At 36.9% G+C, this 24,403-nt stretch overlaps 1 protein-coding gene across 4 annotated transcripts in view; it reads left to right on the plus strand.

Moving 5' to 3' along the window:
* CLSTN2 (calsyntenin 2) overlaps positions 1 to 24,403 on the plus strand; it is a 334,315-nt gene that overhangs the window by 257,474 nt on the left and 52,438 nt on the right. For all 4 annotated transcript variants that reach the window (XM_065844300.2, XM_071812444.1, XM_071812442.1 and 1 more), the window contains exons 4-7: positions 435 to 643; positions 5,125 to 5,274; positions 18,275 to 18,460; positions 23,917 to 24,165. In XM_065844300.2, the coding sequence (XP_065700372.1) occupies positions 435 to 643; positions 5,125 to 5,274; positions 18,275 to 18,460; positions 23,917 to 24,165 (794 nt within the window). The remainder of the gene's footprint in view (positions 1 to 434; positions 644 to 5,124; positions 5,275 to 18,274; positions 18,461 to 23,916; positions 24,166 to 24,403) is intronic.

The following is a 24,403-nucleotide window of genomic DNA, read 5'->3' on the forward strand; positions in this document are numbered from 1 at the left end:
TTATAATTAGCAGATGGTGAAAGGCTTATTTAATATCAAAGAATATTCATAAATTGACCATTTTTAGGTAGTGAATATGTAAGGTTACTGTAATTCTCTTCCTCTTTTTCTTTCTCTTTTTTTTTTTAATTAACCCATTTTAAAATGGAATAGTAACATTGACTTTCTGCTGGGGTCCATTTTAAGAGGCAGACAAATTTTCATCAGGAGCATCATGAAGCCCTCTACCTACAAGTTGCGGCAGCAGGTTTTTACCCAGTGCCACATTAAGATATTAAGTAGGGCAAAATAAACATAAAAATTCAATAATATTTTAGCATGGTGTGTACATAGTTTTCTCTATATGCTTTGTTAGTGTTTTCAAATGTTTTGAAAACAAACTATGTCATGATAAATTAATTTTTCTCCTTGATGTCTGTCTTTACCTATTTTAGGGCAGTGGTCCATATCCAGGTAAAGGATGTCAATGAGTTTTCACCAGTATTCAAGGAGAGCATGTATAAAGCCACCGTGACAGAAGGGAAGATCTATGACAGCATACTGCAGGTAGAAGCCATAGACGAGGACTGTTCCCCACAGTATAGCCAGATCTGCAACTACGAAATTGTCACAACCGATGTTCCTTTTGCCATTGACAGAAATGGTGAGTGTGGGGAAGGAGCACTTCTAAGTTCTGGGACAGGTAGTAGTAATTTCTATAGATAAATTACTTATTGATACTAGCTGATAACTTGGTTTGAGTTTTAACTCAAGGGAGTAATCCTGTTCTCATCTCTGAGAATGAAAGATCCATTTCACTGGGAAATTCCGTCTCTTTTATGTAAGATTTGGTCAGAAAGTGCCACCATAATTTATTGTGGAAAGTAAAGCGCCAGTTTCAGATGAGCAATATATTTCTGTCACACAGTCCATTCTCTTAATTGTCTCAAATGTAGTTTCCCATCCAACTGATGGCATTTCCTAATGCAGCATGTAGCCCTACATACTAGGGTTTATTCACTGGTTTGTAGCTAGTCCTATTCTTCTGAACTTTCTGAAGCAGTGTCTAAGTGTAGAATTCACAATATTCCGGATATGTTTATTGATTGTTAAAACTTTCAGGACATGTGTCCACAGATCTACCCATTTGTGGTGCTCCTGGAGCAGATTTTAGTTGATTTTCTAGTGTATATACAATTATAGGAAAAGTAATGAACCATATTAAGTTTTCCATATGCAGCAGTTTTGGACTTCGGTAGCCCTGTCTGTCAGCTTCCTGCTTTCCCCAGTCAGGTTCTCACCAGGGAAAAGCACAGAACTTGACACTGAGTGTGGGAGAGGTGGCTGGGCTGCATTAAGAATGTGTTGAAGATCCTCCCTCCTATTCTCTGCTTGCTTCAGACAATACAAAGTAGTAGTGTTGTTTTTCAAGTACTTCAGCAGTCCCATATTGGCATGGCTTTGTAGATAAGAGTCCTTGTTATTGATACTCACGTGTGCGGAGTTGTGCAGAAATTCAGAATGGAAATTTCTCTTCTCACAGAACTTGTTTCCCCAGAACAAGCACCCTGTGTGCATGCCCAGCAATGCTCTGCTTATTCTTTCCTAACAGAAGCATTTAATCCATGTTTTGTGTAGAAGGAGGATACTCTTTGAAAGTCAAATCTGATTTTTGGCCAAATTGGAAATTGAATACATGCATGGAGCTACTGTTTTCTCTAAGCAGTCATTTTCATGTTGGGATGTTTAATAAAATCCTTTCCCCTATTCAAAAATTATTCATCTGTATTTGTGCAGTTCTTGTACAAAGCACAGCTGAGCACCAAAAGCTAATAACGTGTTAGCATCAATAAATTGTAAATGACATTGGGGAAAAAAGCTGCCTTGTTAATAATACATTGGGAGGAAAGCATACTACATAGGAGGTATAATCATGATGAGTACATTTGTGTTTAAATAAATAAGGTCAGCTGGCATGGTAATCTTTTGCCAGAGCAATTGCATAAAGGATTTTTTACAGGAAGGGGGCATTTGAAAGATGATGTTTGTGTGCAGTTCCCTAGAAGCTTTTCTTCTCTATGTTTTGGTTTGTTTTGTTTTCCTAATTGTGAGATTTCCTCTGTTGTCATAAAAGGAAGTTTTCCGTGTTTCTGTTTGAAACCGCAGTTTTCCCAGAGCTTTACATGACTTGCCAGTATGGCGCTGGATATTTACATCAGTCACAGGTGGTTTCATTATTTCATACCAAGTTTATGACAGATACCACAGATAAATAAACCACAGAGATTAGTATGATACAGAGCAGACATTCCTATTGCCTATGCCTTTTTGGCTCCTATCACACAGCACAGCTGGCTCGTGAGTGATTATGGGTTTCTTACAGTCAAAGGCATGATCAAAAGGATATGAAGCGTCAGGAATCTTTGGTTATCTCTCTGTCCTTGTGTGCCTGGGACCTGCTTTTCAGCAAAGGCAATGAGAAAATCATTGATTTAAATGTGACTTTAAAGCCTGCATTGAATAATTGGTAGAAGGTTGTAATACTTGCAGTTTCTTGGTCATGAATTCAATTAATATTTTTTGATCTATTTGTTCACTAAAAATGCAGTGCTGCCACAATCAACAGTAATTGGAGTCTAATTTGCATTTTTTTTTAGATAATGGTAATTGCTTAAACCCACTGGGATTAGAGACAGAGTTAAAATAGGTGGTTGAACTTTTGTGACAGAAATACGTTGTTTAGTTCCAACACATTTCATTGCTGAGAATGTCTCTCTGTGCCAACTGATATAAACTTACTCTGGTACAAATGCTTTGGCATTGTGCCCAGTTCTGTTACCTGTAGGATTATCAAAATAGGTGTGTGAGATGCCTGGAACTGTCTGTTAATACTGTGCTAATTAGGATTTTGTTTATGTGTTTTGGGTTTTTTTTACCCATTGTGAAAAGCAGATCTAGGTTCTTGTGTCTTTTCCAAGTTAGGTGTTTTGGATTTTGTTTGTTTGTTTTTGCTTTTCAGTACCATAAGTGTGGAATTTCATATCAGTCCCAGGTGGTGTTTATTTTTTGTTTTCACTACCAGCCTATGAAACAAATCATAAACATAGGCCCTTAGAAAGATGAACATGCTATTCCATCAGCTTTTTTTCTTTTGGCAGATCATTGTCTTTTAGGCAAAACTTAGTTCTTGTATCTAGATCAATCCATTTTGTTACCCTGAAAAACTATATTACACATTGGGGAACATGTGGAGAAAGGGAGAGAGAACTCTCTGTACTGTAGCAGTGCACAGTCTCCTTCCCATCACCAAACTGTATATGGCACCCAGCCCTGGTGCAGGAAGCAGCATTCAGCTCTGGTGTAGTTCCTGTAGATCTTCGTAGTTAGGTGCCTAAAGGTAGGGAATATAGGGCTTCCCATGTACATTTGGCAACTTTGACCCTTGATATATAATTTTTTTGTGAAAAAAATTACGTTGTGTTATAAAACCGTAACACTAATAACATTGACTCTTGTATACAAGCCTGACTTGGAAAGTAATGAACTCTTGGTCATAAAATACAACTGTGTAAAGGCAAAGGACAAATTTGTGTTTTGCTGTGCAAAGGATTGGGACTAAAGGCATAAGACACAATATGTTTTAAGAGACTTTTGCATGTTTCTGTATTAGTCTTCAGCAGGTCCTTCTGGTTCTCCATTTGAGACAAAATTAGTGAGAAGGTTTGTCGCCCTCTGTGCCCTGCTCAGCAAGGGAGGCGTAAAGACTCAAAGTTAACAGAAAATGGAGTATTGGGCCTGATTTATAGATGCAGGTGTGTCTATTTAAACTACAAATTTTGAACCAGAAGGTAGTGATAATTGCAAAAGCAGCCTTCCTTCAGACCTGACTTTGCAATAGTTTCAACTGAACTACTAAAGTTAGCTTTGATGTAGTAGTAGTCAGGAAAGATTTTGATTCTGACCAGATAAGGAGGGTGCATCAGAGAGAGAGGCCTGCTGAAAGTCTTTACTAATTAAACTAATGGAGGTTTAGTGAAAGACTTAAGAAGTTCCATTTGTCTGCTTTCACCTGTCTCTCATTCATTTGAAAAATAAATAAATGAGAATATAAAAACCCACCGCACCCAAGCCCCAAACAATGCCAGCATGCCTACCGACAGATACGTTAACCAGCAGCTATTGCAATCAGATCACTGTTTTTGACTGCACTCCAGGATTTGGGTGCTCCCCATTCCAAATTTAGCCCAACAATTTGATTTTTCAGAACCATGTTTGAAGGCAGTTGTTTTGCACAGCATTGATCCAGAGTAAGCTTGTTTCTTGAATTCTAGAACAAGCATCCTCACATGTATAATGTGATGTTATAATAAGCAACCCTGAACAGAACTGTGAAACCTATCAAACAGTCTCAAGTTTCACTTTGAGCAAGAAGAATTTCAGTGGAAATGGACAGAAATTAAATGCTCAACACAGTAATTAAGAAAATATACGTTCTGCATGGTGATCTTCCAGTCCTGCAGGAATTTCTCTCACAAAGATATAACCCTTTCCTTGTGGAAGTTGTAATGCGTCTGTTCCCAAAACAAGTAATTTGTCACCTTTATATGTGTGTCTGATTCAGCAGATAATCTCTGTTGTTGCCAGATTTTATTTTCCATGTGATAGCTGTGCTGTCATATCAAATACCACTAACTGCTCTAATGTAGAAGGTGAATCTGGGGCTTTTCCTATTTTTGAAACAAAGGTGTTAAAGGGCTAAAAATCTCTCTCACCAAAAGTGTAATAGCTTTAGGGGAAAAAGGAAGATACTTGTACTGGGGAGATGCAGTAGATCTCAGGAATGTGGCTGCTTTGTTAAAGGATTGTATTGTATGAGAAGATGTAGAAAATGAGATTGCACCTACTCATACTTTACATTTCAAGATGCCCATATCATATCGCTACCATTTTATATTTGCCTAAGAATTTCTCTATTTCTCTGCTGTACTGATAGAAAATACTTCTCATTCCTCGTAACTGTCCTACCTGTGCATGTCCAATGTGTTTCAAAGAGCTTCCTGGTCACAACCAGGACCTAAATGTTATAGTCTGTATATGCTTAGCCAAGAAGTAATTTCTGAATGTTATCTTCTATTGAATCTATAGGTAACATCAGAAACACAGAGAAACTAAACTATGATAATCAGCACCAGTATGAGATAATGGTCACAGCCTTTGACTGTGGGCAAAAACATGCAACTGAAGATGTCTTAGTACAAGTTAATGTCAAACCAGTGTGCAAACCAGGCTGGCAAGGTAAGGTTTAATAGTTTAGATGTTTTATTTTTTTTGTTGAAATCTCTTTTCTTCTATATTTTCTCTCCACCTCGCAGCATGGTAGGGAAACTAGGGTGCCTATTGCAGTGGTATAGAAAACTGTTGCTATTTCTTATGCTTACTTCATTTCAGGCCTGTTAAAAAAGTGAATAATAATACCATGCTTGTTTACCTTTGCTGTGTTTCTTCTCTGTTTGGAACAAGAACAGATTAGAAAAGAAGACGAATTTCTGGTATTGTAAGCTATTTTATAATTCAGTCTGAAGATACCGAAAAAAAATAAAAATTATTTGCCTTTCTCCTACTACTCCTTTAAACAGAATGTTTGAAGCCACTGTGGCAAGGTAGTTTTCCCATGTGTGCTGGAGTTGCTCAGATTATCTTGTTCCAGGGACAGGGTTGGCTTTCAGGTGCGTGCAAGTATGAGTCAAAGCATGGTAGTGGGAGTGAAAGGCATTTTTTTATCCTGATTACTGTATTTGTCTCAAGACATTTGAGTAGGAATTGGTTTTCTAAAAATATTGTAAGGATCTACAGTCTACTTTGTCTAAAAATAGAGAAAAACCCAGCTGGCAATGTACTGGGAGTGTAGATATGCCACAAATTATAAGGAATTAAGATGAAAATGAGGGCTGGATTAGAGACAAACCAACTGAATGTAGCCATATTATGCAGATGTCATTCAGGACTAACATGACCTTCATAATTGTAATTTTTTGAAAAGACTGAGAAGGAAAAAAACAGTTTAGTTGTTGTACTTGAAGGTAAATTTGGAGACAGACATTGAGAAGGAAAAAAGGTTTTATTTGTAAAATCAGATGCCCTGGCCTCAAGGACCTTGTAAGGAAATGTGTGCAATATTGTGATTCCATTTCACAGTCCTCACTTAGAGGACACATCTTAATTTTTCACCGATGTACTAGTTTCCCACCCACCCAACTACTTTGAAGAGCATTTGTATTAAAATTGTAGAATATCTATGAACTATTTCCACATTTTCTGATCCTGTTGTTCAAAACCACAAGATTTATCCCATAAAACCAGTATGGTCTTTTTACACTGTAGATATTTTTCTGTTCCATTTTATGGAGTAATCTCAAATTAAATACAAATTAGCTTGGGATTTGTATTAAAATAGGTGCAATTGTTTATTTTTTTAATCTCCATATTATTTCCATTTAGAAATTTTATTGATTGAATATTTTTTGCAAAGATATCTTACTTATGGTGTGTTTATGTTGTCCAATGTTGTCATACTTATTTCATAGTTCAAGCATTAATTATAGGACAGATGGTCATTACTCGTCCCAGCCAATATAATTAACAGAAACAGCTTCATATAAGGTGCTTGGGTTTTTTTTGATGCTTTGTTCACCTTAGATTACATAAAGTGTTTACAAGCTATTTAAGTTTTTAATGAAGAGCTGGAATTGAGCTTTATTTCATGCATGCAAAATGTATTTTCTTCTGTTCTACAAGTCAGAGCTGTATGTGGCTGATGGTTTAGTTAACACTAGGTATTTAATATGAGAGACTGCCAGCTTGTTATTTTTAGTGTGATGGTGAGAAAAAAGAGAAAACAGCAGATATAAAGCAACAGCTTTTAGAAAAAAAATGTAGTACATAGGAAAGTTTAAAGCAGCTTGCAAGGTAAAAATATGAAATAGCTCATTATGTTTTGCTCTAGCACATTCCCTGCCATCATTGTGGAATGGTACTTTTCCCTCTGTCAGACAGGTGGCTACTTACTTACTGTGTCTCCAGGTCATAGAGGACGAAGTGCAAATGGGTGGTGTTTGTTTACCTACTCAGGGTATAAGGTATTTAGCTAAAGAATTAGGTAGATACGACTTTAGTTCTTATATACTAAGTAATTAATTATAATTTGAAAATGAGCTGCATCATAATACTTCCAGAAATGCCTGCATTTCTCTTAAGGTTTTTTTGGGGGTTTTTTGTGCTTACTTGTTTTTAACGGTAAAGATAATCATATAGGTGTTGTTTTCCACTTTGAGCCAATATATATAAAAATTAACTGTTGCTGGGGAAAAAAAAAAATCAAATAAGCAAAACCTACTTAAAGAGGACATCTGGAGACTGAGAATGGAAGATATTTATAGTGTTTATAGTGTTTTTCTTCCCTGTGTCTGTCACTCTGTGACCTCCCTACAAATAGGCAGCCAACAGTTATGCTCCATTTTCTTTGAAATAATGTTATATTTGAAAAGATTGGATGAATAAGAGAGATACAATGATGTTTTGCTTGACAGAAATTATGAATATTCTAAGCCTTTGGTTATAACATAGAAGTTACTGAAATACAACACGATTTTCTTTTTCTTGTTCTTCAGTGTTAGCTTGAATAAATAAACACTTGGAATTTCTATTTATAGCATTGGCAGTTATTTCTTTGAAGTTACTGGCTTTAGTGATCTGTAATATTGTTTAGTTCTTTCTTTAACTATCGTGAATAGACATTGTAGTAGTCTAATGCACATTCAGTGTTAAAAATTTCAGTGCATTAAATTTCAATGAAGATGCCCTTCAAATAACCTCCATTGTGCAGGGGTGGGACAGGGAAGAATAGCTTTATGTAAAACAGTGTACAAAATTGTTCCTGTTTCTAGGGGCCAACCACATGTGACTGACAAGTGTAGCAGAGCAAATAAGACTCAACAAGGTGCTATCATTTAAACAGTAGTCCCTTGGGCTATTAGCATTTAAGTCTTCATTAAATCTCGGAGCTACTTCCCTGCTCTCTGAAGATGGACATTAATATAGTCAGGAAGCATTCCCACACAGACGTTTTCAGAAAAAAAAAACACAAGGTTCTACTTTATCAAGAAGATACTTTAGAAACAAACTTGACCCAAACTGACATCAAACCATTCTGAGAAGACCACTATGGAATGTTATTAGTAGCATAAGCAAGCTAAAAATGTAAATCAATTAACTGAATTAATTCCTACTCAGTTAATTTAATTGGAAGATCTCATTAGCAAGTTTTGTCAACTGACTTCTACAGCTATTCTACAAATTCTCCTCATGCTGTGTGTTAATCTCCGTGATTTTCAGTGATCAGTTACTGCCAGGTAAGTGAAGAGACAACATTATAAAGAAAAGCTAGATGATCGTATTTGACTTTGTAATGGGTAGATTTGCAGTTGAAGTTATTTCTATTTTTTTTTTCTTTAAACACAATTAGTGGTTTTCCATACTCAGAAAAACCCTGTAGTCTTCAGCACATTCCCTGGGGTTCTGTCCATTCCTCCAGGACTTGGCCTTTGCTGCAGTTCTGCGGACACAGAGCAGACACTACGCTCTTTCCTGTTGATTCACGTCCAGTGTGGTTCTTTTTGTTACAGTAGTTTTAATGTTTAATTGACTTCTGTTAGGTTACTTCTGCCTTATTCAAAGCAGGGTAGACAGACTTCTGGCAACACAGTACTAATTGTCCATACAGTATTTTTATTAAAAACCATGAAGTGAAATAAAGACACAAACCTTTAATCTACACCATATTTTCTCTAGCTCATTTATGGTACCATAATTTTTTTTTTTCTTATTTCTGCTACTTTTAGGAACAGTCTTCATAAAACTGAAGAAGTTACTGTCCTCCCTAGTGGGATAACAAATGGAAACATTAAACAATGTGCTGAAAGATGCAAGATAGCAAACATTGAAAACAATTACTCCTGTACTAAACTCTGTGGTGCTACATGGGAAGAAAATAAATAGGAGTTTAGCCTCAAAAAATGAAGGGTAGAATCACATCCTCAAAAACTTAAAATATCTTTTGAGGCTGCTAGAGGTCTGCTCCACTTTTGACAACTAAACCAAAAGTCAGGTTGTTCCCTTAAATGCAATTGATTTCAGGCAGGAAGCAGTTATTAAGGCATAAAACACAAAAGCTCCTCTAAACCAATCAGCTGAATACCCCAGTGAAGTATCAGGGGACTCTGCCTTTTCTGAAACAAACAGGGAATGTTGAATGTGTTTCTTGGGGAAGTATGTAGCAAAGACAACAATCCAAAAATTAAAAATCACATTGTCTCCTTGACCAAATAGGACCTATTTTTTTTTCTGCCCAATTTAATATGGCCCTTGCCTGAATCTTCAGTTTGAGAGAAACTTCAGACTTTCATTAGAAAACAGAATTTCACAGCATCCAGCCTGAAGTGTTTTACTAATTTGAAAAGATTCCCTAAGCTTATCTTCAAGTCCTATGAACCCATGTACTCGCTTAACCTATTTACCTGAGGGAGTAATATAGAGTAGAAGTTCCTTAAAACTTCATCTTAAGAAAAAAAAAAAAAATCCTTAAAAATTCAATTACTTTCTGCTTAGTGTTTGCTTAAACATTGTTTTGAAATAAAAGCTTCTCTTTGTTTATTTACCTAATAGACTATAAAAATATTTAATAAGTTAATGTATCAAAGATACTGCATGCTACTTCTTTAGGGTTTGTAAGGCTCACTAAGGTGACCTAGAGCTTTGCTACTACAAAAAGGCACATTCTTATCACCTCTTTAATGTCATTCAGAGGCCATGTACAGGTCATATCAGCTGAAACATAATCTTCCTTTTGTTCAGAGCAGGGCAGGACTTTCTCTTTTAGTAGCTGGGTGACCTTAGGTTACTTCTGAGTGAACATACTTCATAGGTGCTATTTGCAATAGATGCTGAGTGATTTTAGACTGGTATTCATGGGAGCTTTCTAATAAAATCCAATTACAGTGGAAAACCAAAACTGTATTCGCTTTTGAGCTGTCAGTGCTTTTAGCATGGAACAATATGATTACTAAAGCAATTGGGTATTTGGAGGAGGGTGGTCAAGTACAGAAACCTTGCTTATGAAAGTAATATTCCTATTCTTTAGGAACAATTTTAAAGGCCCAAATATGTTCTGCAATAAATATAAATCATTTTGTATTCTTCTTGTGCACATACCCAGCAGTTTTAAATGCAATGCTTGTATTGTTTTAGCTATAAGATATTTAGGCATATTTTTAAAAGTGAAATTTATTGCAAAGCAAGGAGCCTTTATGCCAGTCTGGTCTTGGAGCTGCTGTGCCTGTATTAGCCATACATCCTTAAAACAAGGTAATAGTAACAAAATGCTTACATTCAGCTATTAACTTGAATGGCACCATTTTGGTAGAATACCCACTGTTTAAATACCCATTTCAGACATTTGAAAATAAATTGAACATCTGAGTACTTCTAATTTTTGAGCTCAAAGTTTGCATAAATTCATACTCACTTATGTTCTTGTATCAGCAACATTCTTTTGTTTGGCTACCAGACACATTTAGACAATGCAGTCATACCTGATTGAATCTAAATTTTAAGATATGCTCTCTCCTCAGCAAATTCTGTGTATGTATTACAGCTAGATACATCTTTCCTGAACACTCCAGATAAGGTGTTATTGCATTTCTTTTTACCACAGCCTCTTACTGGAAACACAGTTCTTTATGTATTCCAAGACTACCTTTCTGTCGCTTGGCTATATCAGACTGGTGGCTCATGGACATGCTGTTATTGACTTAATGGAATCAGCTTTTTTTCCAGGTGTCATTTTTCAGTGATGACTCACCAGCTTGCCAGGTCCCTGAGCATGCGCTGGCACTTTGTATCGTTACTACCAAGCAATATTTCTATAACACCAGTTCTCAAGGTCATCTTGTTCTGTACATGGGATATCCTCTTTGTATATCGACTTCCAATGTAGAATTGCCTTCCAATTTTGTCACTAGCAGAAGTGATTAATGCAGTCCTGGCTTTGCACCAAGACCATTAATAGAAATATCAAATAACAATCCCAAGGCAGATTCACAAGGATCTTTACTAGTTCTTTCCTGTGTACCACGAACTTTACCTTTTCAGAGTAATCCATTATTGCCCTCTCTTTAGGCAGTTCTATATTATGTCACAATTGAAATACTAAAGCCTGACTTTGCCATCTTAACTCATGCAAGAAAACATTCATTTTAGACCTATTTCACTGGATTCTTATTTCCATACACCTCTGTGGAGGTTCATTCCTTTGTTTATTTTTCTGCATTTACAACTACAAACCCATCTTTCCTTTTTTAAATTTTCACTGCAAGATCTCCATGAGCTTTACTGGGACAATTATCATTTCACTGAGAAATTTCTTACCTCTCAGATGCAGCTGATGATTGGTGGTTCCGTTGACATTTCATCCACTCAGAAGTTAAAGCACTACAGGATATCCAGTTAGGTTTGAAGCTTTTCTGTATTTTTTTTTTGACTCCACACATAAAAATCTTCCACATATTCTTACACCATGGGCTTAAAAATTGCAGAGTTTCCACACAAGTTTTGGCATCCTCAATTCAATCGAATTCAGTAACTAATGCTTCAGAGTCTTTCTTTTGGAATTTGAGAAGCTCTTTGCGTGCTTCTTAGTAGAGAAATCGTTGGAACACCAGGATCCGAACAGTAGCCCTTGTTCTCCAGGATAACTGGGAAGCTGCTTCTTCCCACCACATCTAAATGTGATGTCAAGGAGTACCAAGAGTAGGACTACTCCCAAAAGGAAGGCAAGCCAGGAGTCAAGTGTAATGAGAGGGCTGGCAGAGCCTTCATCACCAAGAGCAAACCTGTCACCCAACTGATGTGAGTAGAACAGACCCAGAGATGGGGACCAGGTTCAGCCAAGAGCCCAGATCCTCAGGCATGTTCATGGTGAGGAGGCAGGTCCCAGGAAGCTGATCCATAGATGAGAGTTAGGATCATGTCACTGAGCGGGTCCATAGTGATGAGGCCAGTCTGTCAAGCCAGAAAGTCAGTCTGTGGGTTGACTTCTGGATAAAGGGACCCTGTGGCCAAAGCTGTGGCTGAGCTAGAGACCAACACCTCTACAGCATCATAGGTCATACTAGGACTGAAGTGCTGGGACTGAGCTTAAATAGAGCTCCTGGCCCATGGATGTGAATAGAGGCCCCAGGAGAGGCTTATGGAGGCTCATTAGTGCTTTATTAGTGCACTTGGGGCTCTGACATCCAGTTTGTTGCAGGAAATACCTATTACCATTCAAGTGCAAACTTACAAAAAATAATAATTAAACCTATGCTGTTATTTCATATTTTTTAGATATCTTTGGTTTGCATAATTAGGCACCATTAGGGCTTGGGGATTTATCACTCGTTTGGATTATTCAGTGTCACTAGTTCAGGCACAGCTGCTGTTCCATTATGGTGCACTAGCTCCTGCAACAGCAGACCTTACCACTATCCTGCAGTAGTCCAAATTTCTGTCTCTGTTTTTTTTGTTTTTTAAACTGTCAGCATACCATAGAAAGAAGAGGTATTTATGGATGTTTCTTTATGCTTATGAGATCTGTGTTCAAATTTCTTAGCAAACCATGGTGCCTTAGCTGGGCTTTGGAAGTTAGTTTGAGTCTTCTCTATGCTATGGAGAGGCTTCAACTGGGTCAAACTTTCTGATTATCATTTCTTTAACAAATCACTCATCATACTTAACATCCTTAAATTTATATGTGACATGAGATTTAGGAGTCCTGTCATTTGTATCTTACTAGCTTGTAGATTAGCTGTCAAACCTAAAACAAATTTATTAGTTTTCACAGAATCACAGAATGGTTGGGGTTGGAAGGGACCTCTGGAGATGATCTACTGCAACCCACCTGCTAAAGCAGGTACACCAGAGCAGATCACACAGGAATGTGCCCAGGTGGTTTGAATGTCTCCAGAGAAGGAGACTCCACAACCTCCGGAGCCTGTTGCAGGGCTCTGGCATTGTTTGTATGTTTGGTTTTGTTGCATGATTAGTGGTGCAGGATGTTAAACAACCTTTTCTCAAAAATAAATGAAAAGAACTTTAAATATTATTTTGCCATGTTGGTTAAAAACGTTCGTATTTTACGTATACGTGCATACATCTGTATAGATAGTGTATACATATATATGTTAATTTAAAAATAGAGGGGAAATATTTAATAATAAATACCCTAAATGGTGTTTATCTGTGTTACTTGTGGTATTTGTGTGTGTCATTAAACACACAAAAGAAGCATGATTGTAGCCGACAGTTAAATCTTGTTTCGTTTTTGGCATAACTTCTACCAAACTTCCCTAGCACAACACATCTGGTAGGAGTTGTGGCAACCATCACAAAGCTCCACATTTGGTTCCCAAGAGAAAAAGCTTTTTTTTTTTTTCTGTCAGTGGTGACTGCTTGACCCTTTAAAACTTAGCAAATTGTTTTTAGAAAATTATGGTCTGTGCAGCACACAGTGACACTGATGGATCCTAGAAGTAGCATTCTGCTGGTGCTTACTACCTGATCTGTGTCCAGTTAAGCAGGGGCATCCTCCTTTGTAAAATTATCTGCTTAACAAATGGGAATCTGCTTAGACAAGCTGAACAGACCCCTGGTTAAGTAGTTCAGATTCTTCACAGAAACAAAGGTATTTAAGAAAGGGCTGGACATAGATGACTACCAGTCTTTTTTCTAGCTTTCCTCCTGAGATGACAAGACATAGCAGATGATCCATTTTAACATTAATGATATACTTTAAAATGAGAATAATAACATGGACTCAATTTGGTTCATCTGATTGGTACAATTTAAAAACCCATAGAGAGAATGCTGCCCAAGAGAATATATGCAGGAACTGTTACCCTGTGTCTGTTTTGCTAAAAATACCCTGTATCTTTAGTTCAAAGTAGAAATGCAAGTACCAAAGCTTGTACATTTTGGAAATGTGTTATGGCCATTGATCTTTTGCCTGTGGAGAATGCTGAACTATACAGCAGGTTATTTATTGAGGAGGCTGCAATGTATGATGTTCTGGAAATGTGCACTTTTCAGTAAATACTTGGTGTTGAAAGAAAATTGTTGTTATGTGAGGACAGTGCACTGCTCTTCCAAATAGCATTGGTCAGCATCTAGTGCTGTCTGACTGCTACTTTTAAGATACAGGGAGTTTCATGAATCATGTTTGATCTTGTTTGAAATGCTTTGTGTATACTGATATTTTTATTTATTTTAGATTGTTTCATTTTTTCAAATTAATAAAGAGGAAAATGTTTAATATAAGTATTAAAAAAAAAAAAAAAAAAACCACAAAAGAAGCAGAATAACCTTTAGCCAATATCCAGCCTCCATAGACAGGACAGATGTGAAGATGCTGTATAGGAAACAGATCTACCAATTACATTGCTCTGGGAACTTTATGTTCCAGTTATTATGTAGAGATGCTGCAGGGACCCACTAATAGCACTACATAAATTTTATCTTACATTTAGCTGCCAGGATGCACATCTTCACTCCAGCATGAAAGAAGGTTTTCATTTCGCTGGCATAGTATGAGTTGTGTTAAAATGACTTCAATTTTAATTACCTTGTCATGATTTTTAATGTCATGAGGTGGAATTAAAGTTCAAAGCCACACACATGTAGGAGACATGAATCAGGTCATACCTCCTCTGCACATTTGCCGTACTCCTTCAAGGGAAAATCAGATTAAATCATTCTTGGTGTCATCGAGCATTAGAAATTAGTGAAAATATATCGATAATATATTGATCACAAGGAAAACGAGTAATGTACAAAACTGTTAGTGTAGAAATCAAGGAAAGTCATTAAATTATCCTCCTGTTAAAAGAAAAAATTATTTAGTACATCGGGATTTACTTTTAAAGGTTCAAACTGCACTGAAGTTTGATCCATTTTGATCTTGCAATAGTTTGAGTACCTCAGAGACTGAGATCCAAGTTGACATAGTTGTTTTATAATTGATGGCACCTGAACCACAAACTTGACATCATGATATTTACACTCTGATGTTGTTATGTTGTAAATCTAATCCAGCTGGAGCTGTCTTGTATTGTTTGGAAGAGCTTTATACCACAAGTGGCAAGCAAAAGCCTGTTGAATAAAAAAAATCCAAACAAAAGCTGTCTTCTGCAGTGCAAAGCAGGGCTAGTTTTATTCAAGCTTTTCCTGTGGGATTAGGCTTTTCCTGTGGGATTAGACTTCCTCTGCTACTGGGGAGGCAGAGTTTAATTTTCTCAGTCTGCACTGTAATGTGTGGGTATCACATGCCAGTTTGTGGCAAAGGAGGAACCATGTGGGTGGAGTTTATCTAATCCAGTGCAACCTACCAGTGCAGGTGGGATTGTCTGTCTTTTGACTGCTTGCAGAGCCCTAAACACGAGTTAGATACAGATACATGTATTTTAAAAGATACAGTTTATCAATATCTGCAGGGGACCGAGGTGCAAATACACTAGTACAAGTCTAGTTGATGTTTTACAATTTAAAGCTGAGATAAATGCAGGTGATTTAGAATGATCAGGGTTTATGATCTCTAGGTACAAATTACCATTTTTGCCAAGTTGAAGGGTAATACTGTGAAATGAAACACCTCTTCCCATCCAAGGACCGTTCATGTGACAGAAACAGAGGTCTCATATTATTCTTCCTTGGCATTTTATATAGTGTGGTTTTTATAAGACATTCTTCATGTAACTGGAGGTGACCATGCAGTTGCAGAGATTTTACAGTTAATAATTCAGTCACATCTCACATACACTAATGAGTATTTTGCACGAGTGCCAGTTAATTTGATATAGCTGAGAAATGAAAATGTGGCTGAAAGTTGAAAGCTGCTGAGATAGTCAGAAGTATTTCAGGTGCTGATGAGACTCTCTTTATTTTTCCTTCCAGGTAGAGGAATATAATGTTTTAACTGGTGAATAAGAGACTATAAAGATCAATAATTCATATATTACTAGCATGTATACAGAACAGCAAATTATTTTATTTTTACCCGAAGTACCTGAAAGAATTTGCTGCTGTTGATTGGAAAAATGTTACCCTTAAGTTTCTGGAATGTATAGGGAACAGAAATCTGTTATTATAATGATGTACCTTATATGGTACTTGGAATACTAAGGGAACTGTTTAAGTCAACAGTTGCAGACCAATTATTGCAACGCTGCAGATCAAATCTAACTAAATATGGAATGAAGTAGCTGAATATTATTAACTGAAAATTACTACTAAAATAGCAACTCAGCTGATGTGTGCACAGGCAATAAAGTAGTCGTAGTTGTCCTTTAGGCAGTGATGTGCAAGTCTGAAATATGTTATTAAAAATAGATACTAAACATTCTTTCAGTCTCAGCTTCCTCTTGAGAACAAAATGCTACATGATTACCATTGGGATTAAAAGTTACGAAGAAAATCTGAGAATTTTGAAATGCAGACCAGTGGCTGCCAGCGTCCTGTCTCCTTTGTCTGAAATCTGGACTAATGATTGTTCTACATTTCAAACTGTTTGTTTCAGATCTTCTTGTAAATTTTTAATCCAGTTTAAGATTGCACGTTTTTTCAAGCTTTCTGAAAATGAGGTCTGTTGAAAAAATAAACTCCTTCACGTGCTAGATTCATATATATATATATATATATATTACTTCTCCTTCCACTGCTATTTAGAAAAAATGTTTCTGTCCGTTTGCTTTAAAAGATTTCATTGAGTGACCTAGAATTTTTCTATTTCTGGAGTACTCTTTTACCTAGGTCTAAAAAAAGGCAGCGACACTGCAGCTGTGTATGTAAGAATATTTCTTTTGGCAAATGTTACAGATACACAGATGTAGACGTTAGGTAGCAGAGGTGAATGGTTTTGTGACTTCAGAATAATTAACTATTTGCATCTCTATATTACTGTGGAATTCTTACTTATGTTGTGTGGTAATTTGGCTGGAGTTGGTTAAAATGTTTGAGAAAGATATGAACCTGTTAGAGCAGGTCCAGAGGAGGCCACAAAAATAACCAAAGGGCTGGAGCACCTCTCCTCTGAGGACAGGTGGGGAGAGCTGGGGATGTTCAGCCTGGAGGAGAGAAGGCTCTGGGGAAACCTTACTGAGGCCTGTAGTGACAGAATGAGAAGTAACAGCTTTAAAGTGAAAGAGGGTATACCTAAATTAGACTTAAAGAATGAATTCTTTACTACAAGGACAGTAAGATTGTGGAACAGTTGCCCAGAAAAGGTGTGGTTGTCTCATCCCTGGAAGTCCTCAAGGGCAGATTGGATGGGGCTTTGAGCAACCCCTTCTAGTGAAAGATGTCCCTACTGATGGCAGAGCGGTTGGACTAAGTGATCTTTGAAGGTCCCTTCCAAACCAAAACATTATATGAAAATATGAACTATAAAGATAGCTGAAATACATGCTTTTCATTAGTGCTGCTTGCTAGAGTTTTCTCTGAAGCAGATTGCAAACATCATAAGTAATTTGATTTAAAAATTAAATGCTTCAGTTGAGAAGTATGGGGGTATGTATGGCATGTCCAACTGGCTGCCCAAGGCAGGTGATAGTTTAAATGTTGTGGGCTGTGAGACATCTGCATAAGCAAAACCACAGATAAGTGAGATCTGGCTGAAAGTGTGAGTAGTCCTTTCAACTATAACTTTCTGTCATTAATACTTGACAAAATTAGTAAGAAAACTGAAGACAAGAAGTGGCACTACAGATGTGTTATATTAGCCTTTGGTCACAGTCCAGTGAGACTGATGTATAAAGCCTGATCTTTGGAGATATTTGTTCTGCATCACAAAACGGTGAAATCTGACCCAATTCAGTGCAGCTGACAGCCTCGACCCTGTAGAGCAAGCTTGTAGTCTGTCACAGGGACACCGAGACTGGAGATCCAGACTGACACCAATTAGCACTTCTTGTCAGGATATGCACATACCAAGTGCTTGTGTGACTCCAGCAGCAGTCATATTAGTTAATTTAGCCTGACACTCTTTTACAAAGAGGGGCAAAACCCAGTTTTTGAGGACAATAATTTTTTGATGCAAAGTTCAAACTTTTATTTTTGTCTTAGTGACCTTTCAGAACAATATGTCATTTAAAATTTTATAAATCCCTTCCCTTTTGTAATCACTCTTTGATCTTTTTGTTGTTTTGTTTTCTAGACTGGAACAAACGAATTCAATACAAGCCTGGTTCTGGCAGCATACCTTTGTTTCCCAGCATTCATCTAGAAACATGTGACGGACCAGTTTCCTCAATACATACGACCATTGAATTACAGACCAATTACATTGGAAAGGGTTGTGACCGTGAAACGTACTCAGAAAAATCTCTGCAGAAATTATGTGGTATGGATATCACTTTCAGTTAATATAATACAATTTTTCCAGATAAAGCACCAGTTCCCTGTCAACTGTAAGCACGCACTGTGTGGATTTAATCAACTGGTTCATTTTGAATCATAGCAATGAAAAAGAAAGGAGTGGTTATAGTTGACTGGTGCTCCATTCTTCTTTGCCATTTGTTTTCACTGTTTTCGTAACTTTTCCCTACTTCAACTTTTTTCTCTCCTGTTCACCTTCCCTTCTCTATATTCTCTCTTCTATATTCTCTCTTTCCTTATTTCACCTCTTTCTCACTTTTTCTTCCCTCTGCTGCTAATCTGCTGTGACAGTATAGTGAGATTTCAGGTACAGATTTGCCATCATAGGAAGATCATAGAATTTGATGAGAATTGAATCTCCATCTTGTGTTTCAGTCTTCCTGACTCAGCTCTCTGTTCCTCTCCTAAGAACCGTTCCAGAGTAAAAACAAACAAAATGTAAAGGAACATTTGGGGTAATTGAGAAAAATATTTAAGAAACATAAATTTCAGGAAACAGGTATCCTAGTAGAGAAAGTTTTCCTAATTATTTTTTTTCCACTTTTCCTGCCTTTTGATAACTTGGTCTAAAAGGTACAAATTGATTTTGAAAGGTAAATTAAATGGTTGAGGACACTGCTGTATTTTCATTACTTTAAGATTGTGTGTTTGGCAGAGCAAAAGCCACATGTCTTTTGCCTTTTGATAACTGTTCTCTCTCTTCCTCCTCTGAAACTGTGTCATCTTAGAGGTCTCATCTGAAGCCCTGATGGTGTGGAACATTGATTCTCATCTCCAAAACATCTCTTTACCTGGCTCCTGTCTGAGCTATAGTAGCAAATGTACTTTTTTTTCCATTTAAATGTGTGGATCTTCATTTTTGGTGCTCTGCTCTATGACTTACATTTGCTTTGATAACCACACAACAGGGTTGCAGATATGTTAAGATCAATACATTAACCTTTAAGAAATAATTTGTTAAATGAAAATTTTCAGCCAGTGTTACTAGATTATTACAACTGGAGAGCCAATTCCCAGGGAAAAGTAGTTTGCAGTTACAATTACCAATTACCTGTGGAAATTGAGAAAGTGACGTAAAGGTGAGTGGGAGTAGTAGCATTCTCATAAAATCTGAACATTTTCAACCTGAAATTTGCTTAGTCGAGATTACAGAAGCATAATTTTAATCCTGTGTCTTTATCTGACTGACTGGGGTCTTAGAAAAGCAGGAGAAAACCCATCTGCCAACAGTATGTATTTTCATCATGTTAATGACATTACAAATGAGAGGTTAAGCAAGGGTTTGTGACCTATTGGAGTCTTGATTTCATAAAATACTAGTGTTGTAATAAATATATTATAGCTAAAGTCAAGTACTTTTGCTTCCTCTTAGAACCTGTATTGGCAGCAAAAAGAACATTGCTTTATGCCTGTTACAGACCTGAACTGCAAATGATACAATCATTCAGAGGAGATTACTACATACAAGATCTAAACCACCAAATTATTACCTTGACATAAAACACTAATAGCCAACAATATTATAAGTTTAAGTGTAACACCAAAAATAGAGACCTTCTGCTGGTTTAAAATTCTTTAGTGGGGAAGGTTGTGCAGAGGGGTTCAGTTCACAAAGTGTGGCTTGACTACCTTGCCTGTTGACACTTAGGCAATAGAAAAGAGAATTTCAGGTCTTTTTCTCCTGAATAAAATAGATGTTCCTCAATACTAGTCCGATCTTAACCTGTCATCTGCACCATGTGTAGGCCTAAACTGGTGAAAAGCAGAATGATCAAAAACATTTCAGCAAGTCTGCCAATGCCGTTGTAGTAGTTGCACACAGCCTTTGCACAGATGGACAGATGTACTGTCTAACGTAACTGCTGAACTTCCAGTTTTTACTCAGCACATCTGTCAAGGAACAGAATAGAAAGCACTTGAGAAAACAGACAGAATGTAAAAAGTGTATGTAAATGGGGGTAAAAATTGTCACTGCTGAAAGAACATTTTTTTTTTTTGTCCAAGGTTTCCATATTTTCATGGAGAAGAATAGATAAGGTAGAAACTTGTAATAGGACTTCGATAAAAAGGTTGTGAATGAAAATGAACTTTACATCAGAATAGCATTTGGACCAGCATATGCTTTGATATTTAGTATTTGTTACCATTCTTAATATAGAGTGAACTTTTATGAATGCAGGTTAAATTATTTCTGGAAATCAGTTTTCTCCCAGAAATTACCTTATTCTATCTAATGGTTGACTAAATTATTTGAAAAGGAAGAAAACCCTGATTTTTTTTCTACTGGAAAAGCATTGTGCAATCGCAGAGAGTGCAGAACTGAGCAATCACAGACACTCATCTGTGCCAAATGAAATGCAAGATTCTTTATAATCAAGGGCCCGGTTTATAGATCCTGTGCTCATTCCATTACTTATCTGTTTTGAAATCTGGAGAATTCAGACGCTAAGGACAATGCATTAATTTTGTTTTTTTTATATGACTGATGGCTTAGATCTGCCTTTCAATGATTTGTACTCACTTTGGCAGTCAAGTGGGCAGTTTAGATGATTAAATTACATTTCAGTCATTTTAAAGTCAAGGAACTATTAGTGTTGTGCCTCAAAGCATTTTAGTAAGCATTTTTTCACCTTGTCATCCAACAATACTAAAGAATGTATAAAAGACACAATTGGACTGCAAAAACATATCCAGGATAAATGTCACAAAACAAAACAAAAAAAAGTGGCCTAGAATATGGTGGAAAGATGACTATGGTGCTTTGCTCTGTCCCTCTAAATTTAGATAAAGTAGAAAATAATGCCCTTGCTAATTCTCACATATGGCAGATGAGAAACTGAAATAAGGAAACCCTGAGTATCAGATTTAAGGCCATGCTCTAGCTAAGATGGTAGATCCTGCCCTCTCTCCTGTATCCTGGGTTGTGTAGCTTTGCAGGAGGCTCAATTTGGGCTCAGTTTTATTTGGGTGGTTTGCTTCCAGCTAAGCTAACAGCCTGATCCAGTTCAGCAAGCAGCAGCAGTATGTGCTTTGCCTAGCACAAATTTGCAGTAGGAACATGAAGGGTGGGAGAGAAGGTGGGGCCAGCTCTCTAAGTTGCTTGTGAAAAAGAGCGCTTGAATATGCAAAGACTACCTCAGGGGTCTCGGTCCAAAACTGTTCTTGATGCAGTGGCTCCTGCATTTATCCTGGAAGCATTTTAGAAGAAAAGGGCATAAGCCCCTGCATTTTGGAAGGACACTGATCCAGTAGCATGGTACGGCTCTTCCAGTATGCCCTCCAGATACATCCTCTTTGTGTTGCTCCAGGTCTGTGTATGTACATGGCTGAGCAGCTGGAGATGCTGGTTGGATTTATTAAGATTGAAACAATATGATTTCTTCCAACTAAATCTCCCAAGCACATAATCCAATAGTTGTTCTCAGGGCAGGATTAATCCACACTAACAGCAGAGTAACCCATAAATCTCCATAAAAAGATGGATAAAGAACTTGTTGAGCTTGGTACCCAAGTGCTCTTACACAGGCCTGACATCAAGTTGGGAAAATAAGGTAGTTTACTTAAGCACCTTGCTGAATCAGAGTTTAACAAGTAGTTAAACAGTATTTAAGAAGCAATTGCACAACACCCTCAGACACATGGTGTGAATTTTCAGGTTGTCCTATGCAGGGACAGGAGTTGGACTTGATGGGTCCCTTCCAACATATCTAAGCTATATGACAGACTTCCATTTTGGAGTTTTCCCATAAATTCATTCTAGTGGGAAAATAAATCTTTCCAAATTTTTATGGCCAGAGTGGATAGTGAGGGATGAAGCTTTTTCTTTGAGCCCGTAATGTACCCAATATAAGCATGTGCCCATTTAAAAGCATATGTAAAGCGTTCAAAGTAATTTGACCTACACCATGGTGCAAGCAATTTCTGTTCCTCTGTAAGTTAAAAAATTACCATAAAGTTACCATAAAAAATAAGACAAAAGGAAATTGATTGAGAAAATTGTGATTTTACTTGTGTTCTGTGAAAGTAATTTTATTTTTTAGTGGCTTTAATTATAAAAAAAAAAAGTTTATCATGAATTGTGCCATCTGGACAAATTGAGTTTGATGTATTCCTGTTGATAATGTCTGTGTATTAAGCAATGCAGGGTGATGTAATATCCAAATTAAATACATTTTGTGCTCAAATTTTAAATGTGTAGGTGTTAGGCTTGGTATTACTATCACTTAAAAATAACCTCATTTTACAGTAATAAGTTTTGGAGAACTCAGTCACTGAATTATATGAATATTTTCAGATCATTACTATGATACTTTTTACAAAATCCATATGATACAACTCCACACATTCTTGTCCTGAATTCTACACTCCTGCAGAGAGTTGGCATCCTTTTTTCTCCTTGGATACTGGAGGAGGGTGGGATATCTTACTAGTTTGGGATTTTTTATTCAGTTGTGGTTTGTTCATGATGTTCTTATTTGACAAAGCAGCAATAATAATAAAAAGATTGTTTGTCCTTTTTACTCTGGCAAGCACGCTTTCCACTAAATGCTCTCTTTCACCAGCTGAGTAAAGGCTCTGAGTAACTCATTACATGTTTTTAAAGCTATCTGACAATTGTTAAGCTGCAAGAGAACACAGAACTGTAAACAATTGTGCTATTTTATCAGATCTTGGCACCACAGAGTTTTCCATTTCTGGGTTGTTCTTTTTTCCAATTAATTCTAACAAACAAATGCTCTGTAGCTGGGGACCACTTTGCTAATTATTTAGTTTTAGGTTGCATGGGGTGGTTAATGTGAATTGTGAGTACCACTTAAAAGTGTAAGATCTATCATTAGACAAGAACACATGGAGTTACAACTATTATGTACTCTAGCAGCCAGCATTAAAGTGATATTATCTGGTTTAGGGTGAATATTCTGTCCGTATTGACATTCATACCAACATTATTGTCAAAAACCGTGGCTGTCTACTGGACATGAGGAGACTTGTCCTACATTCATCCCCACTGTACTCTATTTTGCAACATGTCTTCCCCACATACCATATATCTCCATGCTGACAGGGAGGGAAGATGTAAAGATTCCCAGCTGGATGTAGAGAATTTGGGTTTAGTCTTAGCATTTATTAAAATAACTGAAGAAATGTCCTTAATGAATTTTAGAAAACAATTAGAAGTTTCAAGAAAGATAACATTAAATTATTTTCTGTAGTCTGTGCAATACATTTAATAATTCTTACTGGCTTACCCTGGTCAGTATTATATAATGTGTATGTGATTTGATAGTGAAGCTAGTAGGACTATTTGGGTAGTAAAAATAATCTAATAAGTGTGACTCAAACTCCTGACCTATATTAAATTAATTGTCACAGCTTTTTCATTAGTCTCTTATCACGTTATTCATTATATGTCATTTGCAGGAGCTTCCTCAGGTGCCATTGACCTGTTACCATCTCCCAGTGCAACAACTAACTGGACGACTGGGCTTCTTATGGATAACAATGACATGATTTTTAAATTCGATGGAAAGCAAGGAGCCAAAATCCCAGATGGAATAGTCCCAAAGAATTTAACTGATCAATTCACCATCACTCTGTGGATGAAACATGGTCCTAGTCCAGGATTAAGAGCTGAGAAAGAGACTATTCTCTGCAACTCTGACAAGACAGGTGAGTCTGTGTATTGAAAAAAGGTTTGACAAAGTGCATAACAAAGTTAGCAGAGTGTTACCTTCTCATTTAATTTGGTCTGAAGAAAGAGGTGCTAATCTGGGATGGTGCCACTCTAAGCATTGTTGACTTGGTAACTTATTGAGGGGACTGATGTCTACCTGAATTTCAAGTACTGATTCTCCTCTTGGATAACCTCTGTGAACACATCTGTAGGAATTAATAGGAGTTGGTTGAT

Source organism: Patagioenas fasciata, chromosome 9 (assembly GCF_037038585.1).
Source record: "Patagioenas fasciata isolate bPatFas1 chromosome 9, bPatFas1.hap1, whole genome shotgun sequence".
NCBI classification, from domain to species: Eukaryota; Metazoa; Chordata; class Aves; order Columbiformes; family Columbidae; genus Patagioenas; species Patagioenas fasciata.